Below are 20,218 nucleotides of genomic sequence, written 5' to 3'. Positions count from 1 at the left end.
GAAGTGTTAATTAGAGTCAGTGAGCAGAGGAATATCCTACATGAAATAAGAAAACGGAAGGCTAATTGGATTGGTCATGTTTTACGCAGAAACTGCCTTCTAAAAGAAGCTATCGAAGGAAAGATAGATGGGCGGATAGAAGTGACAAGAAGACGAGGAAGAAGACGTAAGAAGATGCTGGATGACCTTGGGGACAGAAGAGGATACTGTCATTTGAAGGAGAAAGCTCTAGATCGCATTAAGTGGAGGAATTGTTTTGAAAGAGACTGTGGACCTGTCGTCTTGACAGATTACTGATGATGATGATGATAAGTGAATATAGGCTGGATTTAGAAAGAATTAACAATGATGTCAATCTAAAGCTTAATACAAACATCTTAGTACTACACAGTGAATTTATCTTGTGTTGGTGCAGGTGTCTGGAGATCGGGACTAGCCCAATCACTTGGGTCCAGCTGAGTATGTACTACCTGAAGAGAGAGAATCAAGTGTCCAAAACGTGTTTTAAATTAAAACAGGATGATGGATAATATCCAGAGACATAATATTTGTATTAATGTGCCATTGTCACAAACATTTAGATCTTAATTTAAGACTTGTTTCTAAATATAACCAGATATGAGTCACTATGAAATAACTAAGAAAGTGGTGCAAAACTGGAATATGCCGTAAGACTCAATATATGATATCTTACCTTCTGCCTGTGGAACGGCTATCCATTGAGCCTCCATCAAATGGCGAAGCAAAGGAACTCTCAGGAAAACCATTATGGGACGGCAATGGAGATGGAGGACTGGAATGCGACAAAATAGTTCATAAACAAAGATCCAAGAAGATGGCCATTTCTGAAACCACATTTTACATCATGAATCTTATATATAATGATTTTGGACTTTATGAATGGTACTGGAGTTTGATACACAATTGTTTAATTATATATGTGGTTTCTTTCATGTTGCTGTCAGCACCTAAGACTGTAAATGTCAAATGGTAAGATGACTGGTAAAAGATGAACTGGAAAGGATCTGGTAGGAAATGGATGTGGTCTAATTAAGTTATTATCACAGAATTTGCTTCTCAGTCAGGACAGCAGTGTCCTGGATGAGACATGAACTGAGGACTTCCAAAATGCAAATCTAGAGCATCTTGAGCAATGTAACTGTTAACAACTTCCATAGTATATCAAAGATTTATTACTGCTTAACAGAACCTCCTGCATGACTGCATTGTACCCAGAGCCAGTTCAAGCCAAAGCAGCCTATGATGAATCTTAAATTCTTTGTGCTAATCTTGGTTTGAGTATAAAAATCTCTGTATGTATGCCTGTTTCTCACATCTACACTAAATATGGTTATGCAAGCATGAAGATACTTGCTCTGGTTTTCAGTTCTCTATCAATTTCACCACTGCCTACTAAACAGCCTGTTTCTCTTGCATCTGTACATAACAGGAAAGAGAACAACAGTTCTCATGATCCATAGAACAACAACAGAAAAGGCTTTAAAGAATTATATTAGTAGTTACTATAGGATTCTGACAATGGTGTATAACACATAGAGATATTGGGTTTTCGGACTTTATCCATCGTCCTGGTTTTTAAGATAACTAAGAAAAAACACAACGTTTCAGAAACTGGATCTGTTTCCATCCTCGGGTGAGGGAAAACACCTATTCTGTTGGGTCCCTTAGAAAGAGCTAGCCTCAATCTCTGGACCAGATCTTTCTAAGGGACCCAACAGAATAGGTGTTTTCCCTCACCCGAGGATGGAAACAGATCCAGTTTCTGAAACGTTGTGTTTTTTCTTAGTTATCTTAAAAACCAGGACGATGGATAAAGTCCGAAAACCCAATATCTCTATGAATGATATTAGTGCATACACACTCTTCTTCATTCACACCCAACTGGATGACACACTGTAATCAATTAGAAATAACACATGTTAAGTAATTACAATATTGGCGAATGATCACCTTCAGAAACCTGACACTAATTACTATACCTATGTAGTTACACGGGACAGACCCTCTGTCAAGAAATTCCCTGTAATTTATGGGATATGAATACACATTGCTGCATTTACAGGAGCCTGTCACTGGTTCCCATCCTGAGCCAAAAACTGCCCAAGACTTAGGTCCTGTGTAACATACACTAACAAGGTCATTTCTTCTCTACAATGAACAGCTGCTGGCTCCCCACCTAATCTCCAAGTCAGGATTTCCCATTGTCAGTTGTCTGGAACTGCTTAATCGATATATTTTCATCTACCCTCCACAACTGGAGGCCATTTCCTCCACTTGTCCCTACTAGATAACACCAGCACATGAATTTAAGGACAGGGACATCAAGTATGTTGAATACTGCTGAAGTTTTAGAGGCATAATTACTGATTACTCATATTCATCTATGACACTATCAACCCAGAATGTTACTGTGAAGTGATTCTTTACCCATTCACTGGACATTTAAATGAAGAGGAAACTGCCTGGGGTCACTTACAACAGGAGAGTGCTACTGCATACGCAGCTCCTGCTTCCATGATGCTACTGCACAGTGCCTTTGGAGACAGAACAATCTGAAAGGACATCTGGCCACCATAGTTGCCTAACATTACATCCCTTTATTGTTACCTTTGGGGAGCAATGAAATGTGCAGTTTACAGAGACAAACCTCATACTCTCTTTGAACTGAAGGAAGCCACCATAAATTTCATCAAGAACATCCCTCTGACTGAACTGTCACAGTCTTTGCAAACATGCATGTCTACAAGCACGTTTGGGGCCATTTCCACACTTTCTCGTAACATAAGTATCAGAAATGTGTTTGTATTAATCTACAGGAACTCTCTGAATATAATTGTGTACAGCAGGTGCACAAGGACCTTTTGGCTCACCCTGTATATTAATTTCAGTAAAACCATCAATTAGGGGCATGCAGTAGTGTAGTTGGTTGAGGCACTATGCTACAACCTGGAAGGTCACAGGATCAAATCCCGATGAGGTGGATTTTTTCAATTTACCTAATCCTTCCAGCCGCACTGTGGCCCTGGGGTCTACTCAGCCTTTACCAGGAATATTCTTGGGTGTAAAGGGAAGCCAGTGCATAAGGCTGACAACCTTACCGCCATCTATGAGCTGAATGTCTAGAAAATGTGGGAACTTCAACATTTTCTAACAACCCTATGGGCCTCCACGGCCTGTTACAGGAATACCTTTACTTTTTTACTTCCTTAAAACCATCAATTATGAGGGCTGCCAAGTATATTTTTCTCATCCTTATTTGGTCAAAAAGCAAACAAATAAAAACACCGCATTATAAACTAAAATAATGAAACAAACTGAAAACAACTGAACTATGCAGGACGTTAGCAAATCATCCACCCCATGTACATGTCACAACACATTAACAACTATAATGGACAGACCACAGCACAATGCAAAACTCAAATGGTGTATAAAATGTAAGTCAGGGCAGCAGGAGGAAGACAGACCTCTTTCTTTAAGTGTAAGGGTAAAATACTGTACCGATGCAAAAATTTGAACAACTGGGAGAATACTAGGAAACACAAAGCAGTAACATATTTTTCTTCAGGAACAGTGAAAGGGTTAATACAGTGACTGGCAGGCAGGTAGGCAGGCAAAATCTATTACAAATTTTAACGCTGTTACTTTGATGTGTATTATTCTTCTATGAATAATGTACTATGATGCACAAACTCACACTATATGGGAGAGGTTGAGTGTTTTCTCTGGCTCTTCTGGAAAGCGTGGGATGTTTGGCTTACCCTTCTCAGGCACACAGCGGAATGACTTGCGCAAAGAGTGACCAATCTGCTTACTTGGAGATTTCTGAAAGCAAAGAAAGTTATTTCTTGCTTGTCCTTGACATATTCACCGGCACTGAGGGCAGCTATTCTAGAAAGCAGTGCAACATGCAGCTCAGGAAATACATATTGTTTCTTCAACAGATGTCATTCAGTTAGCGAATACGTACAAATCACACAGCACTAAGCTTTACAAATGCAGCATAATTTTCTGCAACTGTTTATAAAGTTTCACAAGTATGCCACGGCACTCCAAGACATGAGAATAACACTCTTACCTCCCATGATACAAAAAGAGAAAAACATCCTTTCATATAATCTTGTCTTCCTTGAACAGTTTCTATGCTACATCAAAACAAAACAAACTCTGTGGTAGTTTGCAAGCGAACTATACTGATCAAGCAACCACCACTTGTCAGCTAAGTTAGTGTCAACTTTAGTGGATAGAGGGTGTCACGTGGTCAGTGCCACAAATCACCATGGCCGTTAATTTCGGTTTTATAAACTGGAGCTGCTATTTCCTTGAAATAGCTCCTCAATTATCCTCACGAGACTGAGTGGACCCTGTTCCAGACCCACTACTTTTCAGAAAATCTGGTAGCGCTGAGAATAGAACCTGGGACCTCTGGCCACTAGACCACAGCCTTTGAAAAATTCAATTCAGGTATGCGATCTGAGTGTCAATCAGTACAATTATAAGTTTTAACCACCACAACCATAAACCCTATCATCACAACCACAAGACTCACAAGGACCACAACCATCACCACCACCACAACTACATAAATAAGGGTCAGACTCAAATGCGGGTAGATGTAGTACTTAAAATGCCTGTATTCTGCTTGCAATTTATTTCAGAACTATAAACACAAAGTTTATATGCAACATCACAGGTAAACCTATGATCACACAAAAGACTCACATAAGTTGTGTACTCCTTGACTTCATGTTCATTTGTATGTGAACCAGAGATGCGACCACGCCAGAAGCAGTCTTGACACAGTTGGTAACTGTGACACTTCTGGCATTTGTAGCGAAAACCTGAGAATCCTTCCCTCTGACATGCATCACAGGCCATAGGGTGAACAACTGAATCAGAAAGCGTTACTGTCACAAGCTTGGATTCATGTAATGCTGTCCAAAATATTTAGACATAATCACTGAACACAGGTGACAAGATGAAACTGAGAGGAATCCTTTTCTTAGTAAACATTACAGACATAATACAACTTGGTTAACATTCCTTGTTTGTATAGATCAATCCCTCATTCATTTTTGTTTGGAGGCTTAGAGGCTGTAGCTGAAGTCATGCACAATGCTACACAGGGTCCTAGAAGTACAAGAAATGCTTAATACAGAATGGTCCATGGGTGATCATGATGATGGAGAATTTGGTGGAATGAAGATTGGCAGGGGAAACCAAAGTACTCAGAGAAAACCCGCTCCAGTGCCACTTTGTCCATGCCAAATCCCACCAGACCCGGGATCGAACATAGGCCGCCGTGGCAGGAAGTCAGCGACTAACCGCTTGAGCTATGGCGGGGCCTAACAGCACCTTTACTTCCAAAAAATCATACTTTGGGCCAAAGACCTTGAAACTTATAAAGCACACACAGATTTCTTGCCCATCAAATTATCGTATATGACCACGACGTGTGCATAAGTGTCAGCAAACAGAAGCTAAGCCCTCCTTAACCAGTGCTCATAAATGGGAGAAGCTCACACATCCTATGTGATTGTGAGGCTATGGCTTATTTAAGATTTCGTCACCTGGGCCAGTTTTTTAAAGAACTAAATGATTATTATGACACCCCACCCTTAAACAAAGTTCTACATTTCATTGGAAGTGTAGGATTGACAAAGGGCAAAAAAGGGGGGGGGGAGCACAATAGATCATTGAAGGTTGCAGTGCAAGGGCCAGAACCGCTCACTCACACATTCATTCATTCATTCATTCATTCAATGGGGGAAGCTTGTATGAAAAAGTGAGCTTTGATAAAAATAAATAATGAAAAACATATTTGTGTGCAATGTGACAGTTTCATAACATTAAAATTGCATTTACTATGTAGAAAATATCTCTTACACAGAAAACACATTAAGCATGTCAAAAATACATCACTCTTATGTGGAAGTTTTAGGAACAAAATAATCTGAATATCTCAGACATCTGGGATTCACTTATGCAGGTTCCACTAAACACGTGAAGTCCATTACTGCAATGTCTACATTTAACTATCCTAAAAACAATACATGAACTGGATAAATGATGAAGTGCACCCAAAATTTTCTAATTGTGACCATACATTTTTCTTTGCACTCTCTTCCAACATTAGCTATCTGTATGGTATCCTAAGACTGTGAGAACATGTTCTGAAACAACAGATGATAAAACACAAAACTTACCAGTTTCTACACTGGCAAGGCGATGTAACAGTGGAAGCCATACCAGGCAGGGCGGCCCAGGATCTGACATCATAGTGTCCATGAAGTCATTGACTGTCACCTTCCCACCCTATAAAAAGAAACCACATGCTACAAACAGGAAGGTCATCAGTTCGATTCCTGATGAGGTCATTTGATTTTTCAATTTACATAATCCTTCCAGCCACACTATGGCTCTGGAGTCAACACAGCCTCTAACAGAAACGAGTACCAGGAATCTTTCTGCAGGTAAACAGCCAGCTGGCATGTAAGACTGACAACCTCACTGCCATCTGTGAGCGAACTGTCTTGACGTTTCACAACCTTACACGTCTCCATGGCCTGTTTACAGGGACAGCTTTACCCTACTTTTTTTAACCACACGTTACATGGAAAACAATATACAGATTGACTGAATATGTACGAAGAGCCACGACACATTATTAAAGCTTTAATAAAGACACACACACAGTAAGCAAAAGCAAAAGATTCACTGAGAAAGTTCATAATATAATGTATATAACATATCTGGAAGATAAATTCTGTGAATGCGTTTCACTTATCATAAGATTATGGTATTCCTTAACTGACAGAAACTTTACTGAGCATGGTGGCCACATGATAATGCTCTGGCCTTGTATTTCAGAGGCACTTTGTTTGAATCAAGGGGGGGAAAACAGTAGTGTAGCTGGTTGAGGCACTATGCTGAAAGCGTCCCAACTGGATTTCTTTCAATTGACCTAATTCTTCGAGCCGCGCTATGGCCCTGGGGTCGACTCAACCTCTAACAGAAACGAGTATCAGGAATATTCTTGGAATGTTCTTGGGGGTAAAGGGTGGCCAGTGCATAGGGCTGACAACCTTGCCACCATCTATGAGCAAATTGTCTAGAAAATGTGGGAACCTCAACATCTCACAAACCTATGGGCCTCCACGGCCTGTTACAGGGATACCTTCACTTTACTTTTTTTTTCGTTTGAATCACAGCTGGGACAATTGCTAAACTGACTGAGGTATTTCTGAGGCTTTCCTCAGTTTTTCAAGGCCGACAAGTTCCAGGACAGTACTTTTATCAGGCCACGATTCATAATTTGTGCACCAGTCCAGCAACTATACAGCCTAGATGCTGAAAGCATCATAAGAAACTATAACAAATAACTTCATGTAATCTGAATACAGAAATTCATTTCCACTGACACTCTTAAGAAACATCTTTGGGTTTCCCTCTAACACAATGAAATTCAGTATCAATGTAACCACTTTTTACTGTCATTGCAATCGTAAAATCCAAACCACGCTCTTTAATGGGTGAACCTACCAAGCTACTGAAGTGGGTTCTGGAGATCTTACATGACATTGCATTGGCCACGCTTAGGGGTCAATTTTATTTCCATCATAACTATGTAAATACTTGATTCAAGACTTTATGATTCTTCTTGTGAGCAATATAAATTATTACCTTCTTATGAAAAACCGATGTACATCCTGCAACAAGAGGCTTGAAAGTAAGCTAGCGACATACCCCTGGAAATATAGATGTGGCAAGTCCCTCTGTGTAATTGAATGATGGTGATTCATATACTGCTGCTGGCAGTGCTAATACCTCTTGCAGATATTCAGCAAACCTCCACACAACCATGTGACCATTTCCATCAGAGATCTGAGAGAAGATGTCTGTGGGCATTCAACATCAAAAACAATCAGCAACAACAAACAGGAGCATATTATTTCCTGGGCTTTCATGGCCCTTCGCACTTTTCTAAGTCAAAATTAATTTGAAATTATGAATCCTAGACTTCTGATGGTATGTCTTGTATCAGAAACTGAACAAGGGTAATTAGAGGACATATTTGTTTGCCCTAGACTGTTCACAAAGTGACAAACATGCTACTCTTGAACACACAGTGTATTCTGGTTACCTAGGGTGGACAAGAAATGAATTCCACACAATAATCAGAAACTCTGGATAATTATCAAAGATGTACATGTAATGAATTGCGAACTGGGGTTCATAAAATGATACACACTATTGGCAGAGACATGAGTGTGGTTTTTGAGAAGCTCTCATAACATTTCTACATATTAAAAATAAATAAATAAATAAAGAAAACCTTTCCAAGTAAGATTTGAATTTTTCATGATGCTGACTATGAAGATGTGGCGCTGTGTAGATCTTGTGTGAACCAACGTTTTAGAGGAATGTATCGCCTCCATCTCCAAGGTACAAAATCTGCAGGCACCTGCTCACGCTGATTCTTCTACCCTGAAGATGGAGGCGATACGTCTTCTGAAACGTTGGTTCACATAAGATCTAAATGGTGCCACATCCCAAAAGACAGCATTCTTCAAACTTCCAAATTTTCCAAGTACATTTTCACATGTGAAATAACATTCCCTTCATTTTACAATTGTTCCTCTTTAAAAAGAAATTTCATATGGAGTATACACGTATCTTCTAACACTGGACACACCAGTCAGGTGTCTAAACAAAGCCCCCAGATAATCGGCCCAAGCTTAACAGGCAGTCCAAATTAATTAAAATAAATGCAGATACAGCAAAGAGTACTTGCCGTTACACTACACAGCCCTGTAGAAGTATACTGATATTCTGGAGGAACCTGCTGTCTCCATCTGCAGGATTAAAGAGCAAGCCAAGCAAATGAACAAGCTCTAGGCTTCCTTATGCTTCAACCCTGAAGATGCAAGCAGTATATTCATAAAAACCTTAACCATTTTTCACTTAGTGGTGGGGTGGACTCCTACTGGGTCCACTGGCCACAGCAGCCACTGATTGGCCTATTGTAGCCTGCCCCAGGTGATTATGATGATGGAGAATTTGGTGGAATGAAGATTGGCAGGGGAAACTGAAGTACTCTGAGAAAACCCGCCCCAGTGCCACTTTGTCCATCACAAATCCCACTTGACCAGACCCGGGATCGAACCCGGGCCGCCGCGGTGGGAAGCCAGCGACACCACTTGAGCTATGGCACGGCCAGACTTCAACCATACTACACAGTGTAGCATCCAATAAGAGAGTACCCTTCATGGTCACAACTGTGAGAACTTCAAGTACCACCAAGATTCCACAGTTTTTAATTAGGTGTAAATGAGACAGCCAGATGCAAGGCATTACAATTATACGAATACTTGGATTTGATGAATATTTACAATATCTCCCACACCAAAAAAAAATTGTATTATTTAAACCACCTTACTGTACGGTGGATTTTAGGTTCTCATGACAGTGACTATAAGATCGAGGGGTACAGTCTTTTGGGTTGTGCTGTCACATAACTCAGGGACAGCTAAGCTTGCTGCCGGCTTCAGCTGGTTTCTTACTTGGCTTACTCTTCCACCCTCACGATGGAGGGAACAAGTTCCTCTGAAATGTTGGGCTCTCTCAGATCTACATGCCATGTAGATCTGAGAGATTGAGATTTGAGATTTGCCATTCTTTGGCAAATACATAAAATTCTAAAATAAGCTGCAATAGCTTATGTAATGAATTATGGAACCTTTGAACTGGACTGCCAGAGTTTAATTCTGAGCATTGTGTTGGGATATTTTTCTTAACAGTCACACTCACAATAGCCCTGGGGTGTAAGGAAGGCTGATCACTCATCTTGAGAATGCATAAAGGGATATCTGCACCTCCTGTTGACATGACCTCAATAAGGAAACTTTACCATATACTAATATGAGCAACTACGCGGGGGTTCTTCAAGACACCTTAATTCCGAGAACTGTATCTAACACACAAAAAATTCTATCTGATACGAGTCATTTTAGTTACATATTTCATCATAAGTCATGCTCTCCAGACATCTGCCTCCTTCTTACACCTTCAGGAAGCAACAAACAGCAACAGAAAATCAACACATTGGAGCTCTTTTGCTGTTTACAGGAATAGCTACAAGAACGGAAACAAAAGAAAGGGGAAGAGACAGTGAGAGAACAACAGATAGAATGAGAGAAAAGGTAGACAAAGTAACTGACTGCAAAAATGGAAGCTGCATAAATGCACTTCTAATGCATGAAAGCTAAAGAGCCGGCATGTTTCTCTGCTGGAAATGATGGAAGAGAATGTTTAGAATCAAACTGTACTTACATCTTAATTTATCCATGAGCTTTCCTGCACACATCGTAGCTAATGCAACTTTGATGGAAAACACTCGGATTTTACCCACATTTTCCCTATAGAAACAGATAAAAATGCACTCTTAATCAAACCATATGAACGGTGGTGCATTCCTGTAATATGTAGGAGTGTCAGTGAATGGGTCACAATGGATATAAACTGTAACATGTGATATTCAAACATAGAAAAAAAAAATTATTCCTTGACATATCCTCCACAACATTCATACATTTGTCCCATCACTTTACTAGTGTGTAGATACATATCCTGACACAACTTCACAGTACAATGGTACAAGGGATATTTCTGCATATACAGCCTGCATTATAACCCTTCTTAAGCCAGCAGTGATAAGGTAAAGAGAACACCTTACAGTAAGCTGGTTCACAACAGGTCTGGACATACGATGAACTGAATTACTCACACAGAATAAGCAGCCAGTAACCAGTTCAGCAGGAGGCTAGAGCAGGACTCCACATGAACCTGCTGTGCTACTGGAAGCCTCTTATTAAGGTTATGGTACAGACTGGATACCAGTGTCTCCAGTCGTGATACGTTCACCTCTGTTTGAGGTTCCAGTGTATTCAGTCCATTTTCTCGGAAAGCTTCAATCACATTCCAGATATCCACAGCGTGGACTGGAAAACACAAAATGAAACAAATTGTATCGAATATCTTCTCTGAACCTGTCAACTTAATTTTTAAATCTGGTTCATAATTTATAATTTATGTAATATATACACAGATGGGTGTCCACCAGGGAAGCAGTGAACGAAAACATGTGGTTAACAAGCAATTCTTTTATTTTAAGTACCAATGGAGTTTGCAACGTGTCTTCCACACGGTTTTACTTAGGCCAAAAATAGGTCACAAATGGACATAAAACATGTGATATTCGAACCTTTTGTCTGTTGTCCCGGCCACTTCTGCACCTGGTCAAGCATCATCTGCAACTTTTCTTTACCAGTTGTGAACCGTTTTATGTGATAAACTCTTCCCACCATAAACAAAATATTTCTTTATGAATGTCCTTTGCATTGAGTCATTTTGCAACAAAAAAAAAATAACACACACAACAGAATTCTGCTCTTCAGTACTACATCCCTCAAGCACAGTTGCCATTTTGACTACTGAAACCAGCCTCTGTACATGCACATGCGTGTCTGCTACCTAGACTGTCAGGAAGTTGGACTCTGCTGTTATCTAGTGATACAAATAGAAAATCTATTATGTCCATTACAGCTGTTTTACTTCCATTTGTGACCTATGAGTATTTACTGACTCTCCCTTGTACAATTACCACATGACACCAGTAACATCTTGAGTGGGCAAAATCCTGGCATACCTCGTTTTATTGCACTTTGCAGATATTGCATTTTTTTACAGCTTGAAGGTCTGTGGCAACCCTGCATCCAGCAAGTCTATCAGCACCATTTTTTCAATACCATGTGCTCAGTTTGCGCCTCTCTGTCACATTTTGGTAATTCTCGCAATATTTCAAACCTTTTCATTATTATTATATGTCTTATGGTGATTTGTGATCAGTGATCTTTGATGCTGAATGAATGCACAAGGGGTGGGCCATAATAATCTGGCCCTTGCACTGCAACCTTCAATGGATCTATTGTGCTTCCCCTTATTTGATTAACCCTTTGTCAATCTTACACTTTGAATGAAATGTAGGACTTTGTTTATGTGGGCGTCATAGTAGTCACTTGGTTCCCTACAAAATTAGCCCAGGTGACAAAATCTTATATAAGCTATAGCCTCAAATCACACAGGATGTGTGGCTGACACAACTTTTTCCAGGCACCATTCACAAATGGGGTCATATGTCAGCCCCAGTTTGAATAGGTGTCCCTTTAGATGACAAGTGCCCTGTAAATTGTCCTACCCCCCATCTTATTTAGTCTCTGTTTAATTTCATCAGATCCTTCACTCTTCTGGCAGAGGGCCCTAGCATAAGTCCCTTTGCCTGTTTGAGTCCAGTTATGGATTCCCAATGGTATATTTTATGATTTTGGTTCGTCCAGAGGTAAGTGATCAGTTTCACGTCCCTGCCATTTTACCCCCAGGTAAAGAGCTGTCAGTACCTGAGGCTGGGTGGGCTTCAGAGTCAGTTGGGATGCTGTGGAGTAGAGTAAAATCTTGCACCCCTGGGAATTAAACCTGGACTGTCCAGCCCATAGCTCATTACTATACCAACTCCTGACCATTTTATAAGTATGTGTAACTAACACTGCACATTCCTACCATCAATTAACATGGCTGACAAATATTTTGCAATGTAGCAAAATCTCTAAATTCAAATACAGAAGCGAGGGTTGCAAGAATGGCCACAGGGAGCATTAGCAGCTTTCAGGAGGATTCTGTGAGCCTGTCATTCCTGAAACCACATAAACATTCAACAAATGTTTAAAAACTTCCAAAAATTTCTTATTTTTACAGCTTCTAATGTGACTAATACTTACTGCAAAGGTTCCTGAATCTCTCTAATGATGTGTTATTGAAATAGGGCCCACTCCTGCATTGGATGAACAACTGTAATCTTGTTACTATTAAATAAATGTAACTAGTCATGAAGAACAGTATTCTTGGTTGTACCTTTGTGTAGTTTGGAGACAGCCGATGCTTTACAGGAACATACTGTATCCATCTTCTGGGCCAAACAGTAAGCCGAGGAAGAAACCTACAGAGATGAGTCTGCCTGTCTCCTGTTTCTGCGTGTTTATGCCAGGAACACAGTCTGGGAATCGCAAGAGTGAGAGGGGGGAAAGGGGGCACAAGGGCACCATGAATAACATGTTTCAACTTACGATTGGCCTTCTTCTGCATAAACCGTAGCTTGCAAGCTGTACGATACGAAGCAAATCTTATCATATCAAAGTTCTGGCCTCGCATCTCTTGAAGCAGCTGCAGCCTATGATCTGAGGATGCACGGCCTGTGCCATCTTCTGTAGCCATATCTGCCAACCTCTGCCCAACACAAAAACATTAAATTAAATTACTCAGGGAAGAGTCAGTAAATAGGTCATAAATGGAAGTAAAACAGCGGTAATGGATGTAATAGGTTTTCTGTATGTATCAATAAGTAGCACCATAGTCCAGCTTCATGACAGTCTAGGTAGTAGACTCGCATGCACATGTTCAGAGGCTGTTTTCAGTAGTCAAAATGGTGACAGTGTTTGAGTAGTGTATTACTGAAGAGCAATGTTCTCTTGTGTTTTTTGTGGGCAGAAGGACTAAATGTATAGCNGCATCATCTGCAACTTTTCTTTACCAGTTGTGAACCGTTTTATGTGATAAACTCTTCCCACCATAAACAAAATATTTCTTTATGAATGTCCTTTGCATTGAGTCATTTTGCAACAAAAAAAAAATAACACACACAACAGAATTCTGCTCTTCAGTACTACATCCCTCAAGCACAGTTGCCATTTTGACTACTGAAACCAGCCTCTGTACATGCACATGCGTGTCTGCTACCTAGACTGTCAGGAAGTTGGACTCTGCTGTTATCTAGTGATACAAATAGAAAATCTATTATGTCCATTACAGCTGTTTTACTTCCATTTGTGACCTATGAGTATTTACTGACTCTCCCTTGTACAATTACCACATGACACCAGTAACATCTTGAGTGGGCAAAATCCTGGCATACCTCGTTTTATTGCACTTTGCAGATATTGCATTTTTTTACAGCTTGAAGGTCTGTGGCAACCCTGCATCCAGCAAGTCTATCAGCACCATTTTTTCAATACCATGTGCTCAGTTTGCGCCTCTCTGTCACATTTTGGTAATTCTCGCAATATTTCAAACCTTTTCATTATTATTATATGTCTTATGGTGATTTGTGATCAGTGATCTTTGATGCTGAATGAATGCATAAGGGGTGGGCCATAATAATCTGGCCCTTGCACTGCAACCTTCAATGGATCTATTGTGCTTCCCCTTATTTGATTAACCCTTTGTCAATCTTACACTTTGAATGAAATGTAGGACTTTGTTTATGTGGGCGTCATAGTAGTCACTTGGTTCCCTACAAAATTAGCCCAGGTGACAAAATCTTATATAAGCTATAGCCTCAAATCACACAGGATGTGTGGCTGACACAACTTTTTCCAGGCACCATTCACAAATGGGGTCATATGTCAGCCCCAGTTTGAATAGGTGTCCCTTTAGATGACAAGTGCCCTGTAAATTGTCCTACCCCCCATCTTATTTAGTCTCTGTTTAATTTCATCAGATCCTTCACTCTTCTGGCAGAGGGCCCTAGCATAAGTCCCTTTGCCTGTTTGAGTCCAGTTATGGATTCCCAATGGTATATTTTATGATTTTGGTTCGTCCAGAGGTAAGTGATCAGTTTCACGTCCCTGCCATTTTACCCCCAGGTAAAGAGCTGTCAGTACCTGAGGCTGGGTGGGCTTCAGAGTCAGTTGGGATGCTGTGGAGTAGAGTAAAATCTTGCACCCCTGGGAATTAAACCTGGACTGTCCAGCCCATAGCTCATTACTATACCAACTCCTGACCATTTTATAAGTATGTGTAACTAACACTGCACATTCCTACCATCAATTAACATGGCTGACAAATATTTTGCAATGTAGCAAAATCTCTAAATTCAAATACAGAAGCGAGGGTTGCAAGAATGGCCACAGGGAGCATTAGCAGCTTTCAGGAGGATTCTGTGAGCCTGTCATTCCTGAAACCACATAAACATTCAACAAATGTTTAAAAACTTCCAAAAATGTCTTATTTTTACAGCTTCTAATGTGACTAATACTTACTGCAAAGGTTCCTGAATCTCTCTAATGATGTGTTATTGAAATAGGGCCCACTCCTGCATTGGATGAACAACTGTAATCTTGTTACTATTAAATAAATGTAACTAGTCATGAAGAACAGTATTCTTGGTTGTACCTTTGTGTAGTTTGGAGACAGCCGATGCTTTACAGGAACATACTGTATCCATCTTCTGGGCCAAACAGTAAGCCGAGGAAGAAACCTACAGAGATGAGTCTGCCTGCCTCCTGTTTCTGTGTGTTTATCCCAGGCACACAGTCTGGGAATCACAAGAGTGAGGGGTGGGAAGGGGGGCACAAGGGTACCATGAATATCATGTTTCAACTTACGATTGGCCTTCTTCTGCATAAACCGTAGCTTGCAAGCTGTACGATACGAAGCAAATCTTATCATATCAAAGTTCTGGCCTCGCATCTCTTGAAGCAGCTGCAGCCTATGATCTGAGGATGCACGGCCTGTGCCATCTTCTGTAGCCATATCTGCCAACCTCTGCCCAACACAAAAACATTAAATTAAATTACTCAGGGAAGAGTCAGTAAATAGGTCATAAATGGAAGTAAAACAGCGGTAATGGATGTAATAGGTTTTCTGTATGTATCAATAAGTAGCACCATAGTCCAGCTTCATGACAGTCTAGGTAGTAGACTCGCATGCACATGTTCAGAGGCTGTTTTCAGTAGTCAAAATGGTGACAGTGTTTGAGTAGTGTATTACTGAAGAGCAATGTTCTCTTGTGTTTTTTGTGGGCAGAAGGACTAAATGTATAGCATATTCATAAAGAAATGTTTCCTGTTTATGATGGGAAGTGTTTGTTGTGTAAAGCAGCTCATAACTGGGCCAAGAAATTCTCTCAAATGTTCGAAAGTAGCAAATGACGCCCAACCTGGTCGCAGGTCGCTGAGACAACAGTCAAAAGACTTCTATGTCGCAGGTTTCAACACACTGGTAACGCAATGGGACAAGTGTATCAATGTTGGAAGAGGATATGGTGAGAAATAAATGTTTTTCCAGGTTCAAATATCACTTGTTTTACATTCTATATCCATTTGTGGCCCGTTTACTGACCCTCCCATGTATATAGCAAAAAGTTACCAGAAACAACTGGGAAATAAGTGGTCCCTATCACACCAGTACAGTTTAAGTTCAATCCTCAGATATGCAATCCTAAGAGGCTAAGGGAATCTGGATTCAAGTTTCTGTGGCAGTCTAGGTTTCAGAAAAGATACATGTGACTGGTGGCTCAGCCACATCAAAGCAGTCCTCAAGCATAGATTCTCTTACTTCTTTGCTTCACAGTCAAGACACAGAAACCAATCAGCTGCTGAGAGGGAAGGTTCTAACTTCTGCATAACAACGCAAACGATCTTGACTCACAGCTTTCAATGACCACGAATGTCAGACATGTGTACACTAGAGAGACATATCTCCATTAGCGTGAGTTTCCTCACGTTAAAGTTCATTTTAACCTGAGCTCAATTCCTTTTTGGCCAACCAGCTAGATTAAAATTATCCTCAGTAAGTGATTAGTTGTTTGGTAACAAATTCATCTCCATGTGGTTAGCAATCATGCAGCTAAATCTACAAAACAGAATATGGCATGGCGATGCAACGTGCTTTCTTTCAAAACTTCAGACAACTAACTAGGCATTTTTACTTGTGACAAGAGTGCAAATTATGCCCATTCACTTTTCGAACTTCAGTGTCAACTTCTAATCAAAGGTTTCTGTCATATGAGACATAGCACTGTGTAGTCTAGCGGAAGTAAATTGAAATTTGTGAGGAAACTATCGCCTATGTCTTGAAATCATTCCGAACAAGAACGTTATGGGAGAAACTGTTGGCCCTCTTTCCTGTTACCAAACCACCTCACAGCCCGATTTCATTAACTGTCAGTTAATGAACCCCAGTCCATTGCTCCTATCCTTATGAATGGGAGATGATGTTTTCGTGCTATAATGGACCACGCCATAGCACAAGAGGTTAGCCACTGGCTTCCTACTGCGGCGTCCCGGGTTCGATCCCGGGTCTGGTCAAGTGAGATTTGTGGGGGACAAAGTGGCGCTGGGGCGGGTTTTCTCCGAGTACTTGGTTTCCCCTGCCAATCTTCATTCCACCAAATTCTCCATCATCATACTCACCCAGGGCAGGTACAATAGGCCAATCAGGGGCCGCCGTGTCTAGTGGATCCAGCTGGACTCCACCACCCCACTAAGCGAAAATTTTTTTCGTGCGATATACGCTTCTCTTCTCTTCATATGACCCCTTTTCGTTCCAGTCTTACAAGCGGGAGGGTTCTGAAATCGGACCGGGGAAACAAAACGAAGCCTTCATCGCTGGAGTTTCTGCAAACGGAATTTGCGCCGAAACTTCTGATCAATTTCCCAACACTGGTGTACGACAGACAGACATACGCCTATACTCTGACAAAGCGCCAATACAATTTCCAGCATCAAGAAGGATCATGTTTTTTTATTGCTAGTGGGGTGGGACTAAGTCCCTTGTACTGCAGCCACTTCTGGCCTATTGTACCAGCCCCAGATGATAGGCGAGGGTGATTGTGGAGTAATTGGAGGAATGAAGATTGGCAGGGGAAACCGAAGTACTCGGAGAGAACCCGCCCCAGCGCCACTTTGTCCACTACAAATTCCACTTGACCAGACCCAGGATCGAACCCGGGCCGCCGCGGTGGGAAGACAGTGACTAAACGCTTGAGCTATGGCGCGGCCCTATCATCATGGTTAATATTTTTTAATATTCCACAGCTTATACAATCTTCCGCCTTTTCGCAGCTCACATCTTAAAAAGAAAGAAAGAAAAAGAAACATAGATATTTGATATAAACGCGTGCAAAAGTTGGCTATGCTGATGCTAGGAGTGAAAACAGAACAAGCAATTCTGGTTAGAACTAATCGCCTACTGTCCTTTGATACGACACGGACCGCATTGAAAACGATGCATCTTATTTGCCGCGGTAACGTTTTTACAGTACCGTTGCCTAGGAACGAGAGGAGGAGACACACAGAGTGACGGGAGGGCTTTACGAAGTACGCCATTGAGATGGGTTCGGGTGTCATGCTATATATACCATGTTTAACAAAGTCTGATTCAGGCATTCAAAAGTCTAGGGGGGGGGGGTGTTACATAGACAGGGCGGTTATTTTTTTTTTCCCCGGAGTTGAACGAACTGAACGGAATATCCGCATCACACATCGCTCCATTCCTGGGGCGGCTTCTAAAATGGCCCACCGATGTCAGAATGCGTGGAAGCGCCTGTTCCGCTGCTATTCTGGTCTAGACAACATTTAACGGGCATTATATGATTCAACGACGAATCGATCCTGTGACCCCAAACGCTATTATCTTCACTCCACATGCAGGGCCCCGATGCTCTCGGGAGCTGACACATGACAACATGACCCAATAACGAATTCACTCCACCGCACCGCGTCTTCCTGAAGCAGCCGACAGAAAAATACCCTGGTAAGGAACTCGACAATTTACCACAGTCAAAGCCCAGCAGATCTATTTCTTTGTAGCTTATTTACTGGGCCTACAATTTCCCCCAAAGAATACATACAAAACTATAATTTTGCCTGTGGCTCTCTGTACGTATGATTGTGAAACAGGATGTCTGACACAGGGAGGAACACAGACTGAGGGTAAGTTTTGAGGTTTTCACGGCGATGACCATGAAGAAAGTCGTCTTCTGGGTTTAGGCGCCGTGTATTCTTCGTTTTGGCCGACGTTTCGGAGGAACGTATCGCCTCCATCTTCAGAGCAGTTGAATGGCTTGGAATGCATAGAGCAGTAGCTGCTCTGAAGATGGAGGCGATACGTTCCTCCGAAACGCCGGCCAAAACGAAGAATACACGGCGCCTAAACCCAGAAGACGACTTTCTTCACAGACTGAGGGTGTCTGAGAACAGGGTGTTGGACTCAAGAGAAAAAGATGTAAAAGGAGGTTGGACAAAACTGCATAATGAGATTAATAAGTTGTACTTCTTGCCAAATAAAATCACATCGATGGAGTAAAGAAGGTTGAGATGGACGAGGCATGTGGTACGCATGGGAAAAGAGAGAAATGCATAAATGGTTTGGTGGGGAAGTCAAAAAGAAACCACTAGGATGACCTAGACGTAGGTGTGAGGATCATGCTAAAGTAGATATTGGAGAAACAGAATGGGGTATTATGGACTGGATTCATCTCGTTCAGAATAAGGACCAATGGCAGCCTCTTCTTAACACGGTAATGAACCTTGGGGTTCCATAACTGTTGGGAAATTCTTGAGTAGATGAGCGACTGCTGGCTTCTCAAAAAAAAGACATAACTCCATGTAGTTAGTTTAAAAAATACGATTAGTTGTGCGACAGAGTCTCATCCCTTACGTGTTTCCGAACTAAAATGTTACATGCATCTCTCATGTTCTTTAATTCTATTACCATAACAATAATATACTCGTGTTATTGCCTCAGTATGAGACAAAATTATTACAGCTACTTATAACAACCGCGGGAAGAGGCACGTGTAGCGTAGTTGGTTGAGGCGCTACGCTAAAAACCGGAAGGTCGAGGGTTCGACTCCCGAGGGCATTCAATTCTTCAAGCCACACTATGGTCCTGGGGTCGACTCAGCCTCTAACAGAAATGAGTAGAAGGAATCTTCCTGGGGGTAAAGGGCGGCAGGCTAGCGCGTAAGCCTGACAACCTCACACTCATCTCTGGGCCGATTGTCTGGAAAATGTGGGAGCCTCGATGTGTCACAACCCTATGGGACTCCACGGCCTGTTACAAGGATAGCTTTACCTTCTTTTAATCTACTTATATATTAATGTTATATTTTAGCGTCCTGTTGCACTGATTTAAGTCCATGATTTATTTTATCCGTCTTCTAGTGCATACATTCATCTATCCCCTCTTCTCACTCGCACTACATGTTTCGGCACAAAAGTGCCATCTTCAGGTGCTGATCCAATCCACGACAAACTAGTTCATTGCATGCCTTGTCTATACATACTAAAATAACTAAAATATA

At 41.2% G+C, this 20,218-nt stretch overlaps 1 protein-coding gene across 6 annotated transcripts in view; it reads right to left on the bottom strand.

Annotated features, from left to right (window-relative positions):
* LOC111861341 (dystrobrevin beta) overlaps positions 1-20,218 on the bottom strand; it is a 93,726-nt gene that overhangs the window by 42,658 nt on the left and 30,850 nt on the right. For 5 of the 6 annotated variants that reach the window (XM_023845821.2, XM_033750283.1, XM_033750282.1 and 2 more), the window contains 8 exons: positions 15,516-15,675; positions 10,808-11,021; positions 10,354-10,439; positions 7,768-7,919; positions 6,228-6,336; positions 4,744-4,910; positions 3,719-3,846; positions 695-793 (listed from right to left, as the gene is read on the bottom strand). In XM_023845821.2, coding sequence (XP_023701589.1) covers positions 695-793; positions 3,719-3,846; positions 4,744-4,910; positions 6,228-6,336; positions 7,768-7,919; positions 10,354-10,439; positions 10,808-11,021; positions 15,516-15,663 — 1,103 coding nt within the window. In that variant the 5' untranslated portion in view covers positions 15,664-15,675. Of the gene's footprint in view, positions 1-694; positions 794-3,718; positions 3,847-4,743; positions 4,911-6,227; positions 6,337-7,767; positions 7,920-10,353; positions 10,440-10,807; positions 11,022-13,199; positions 13,355-15,515; positions 15,676-20,218 lie in introns of those variants that run through there. The other variant, XM_033750284.1, reaches the window with a different exon arrangement.

This window comes from Cryptotermes secundus, unplaced genomic scaffold (genome assembly GCF_002891405.2).
Source record: "Cryptotermes secundus unplaced genomic scaffold, Csec_1.0 scaffold268, whole genome shotgun sequence".
Classification (NCBI taxonomy): domain Eukaryota; kingdom Metazoa; phylum Arthropoda; class Insecta; order Blattodea; family Kalotermitidae; genus Cryptotermes; species Cryptotermes secundus.
The sequence above is the reverse complement of the archived record's forward strand: the minus strand, read 5'-3'. Positions and strand labels throughout refer to the sequence as shown.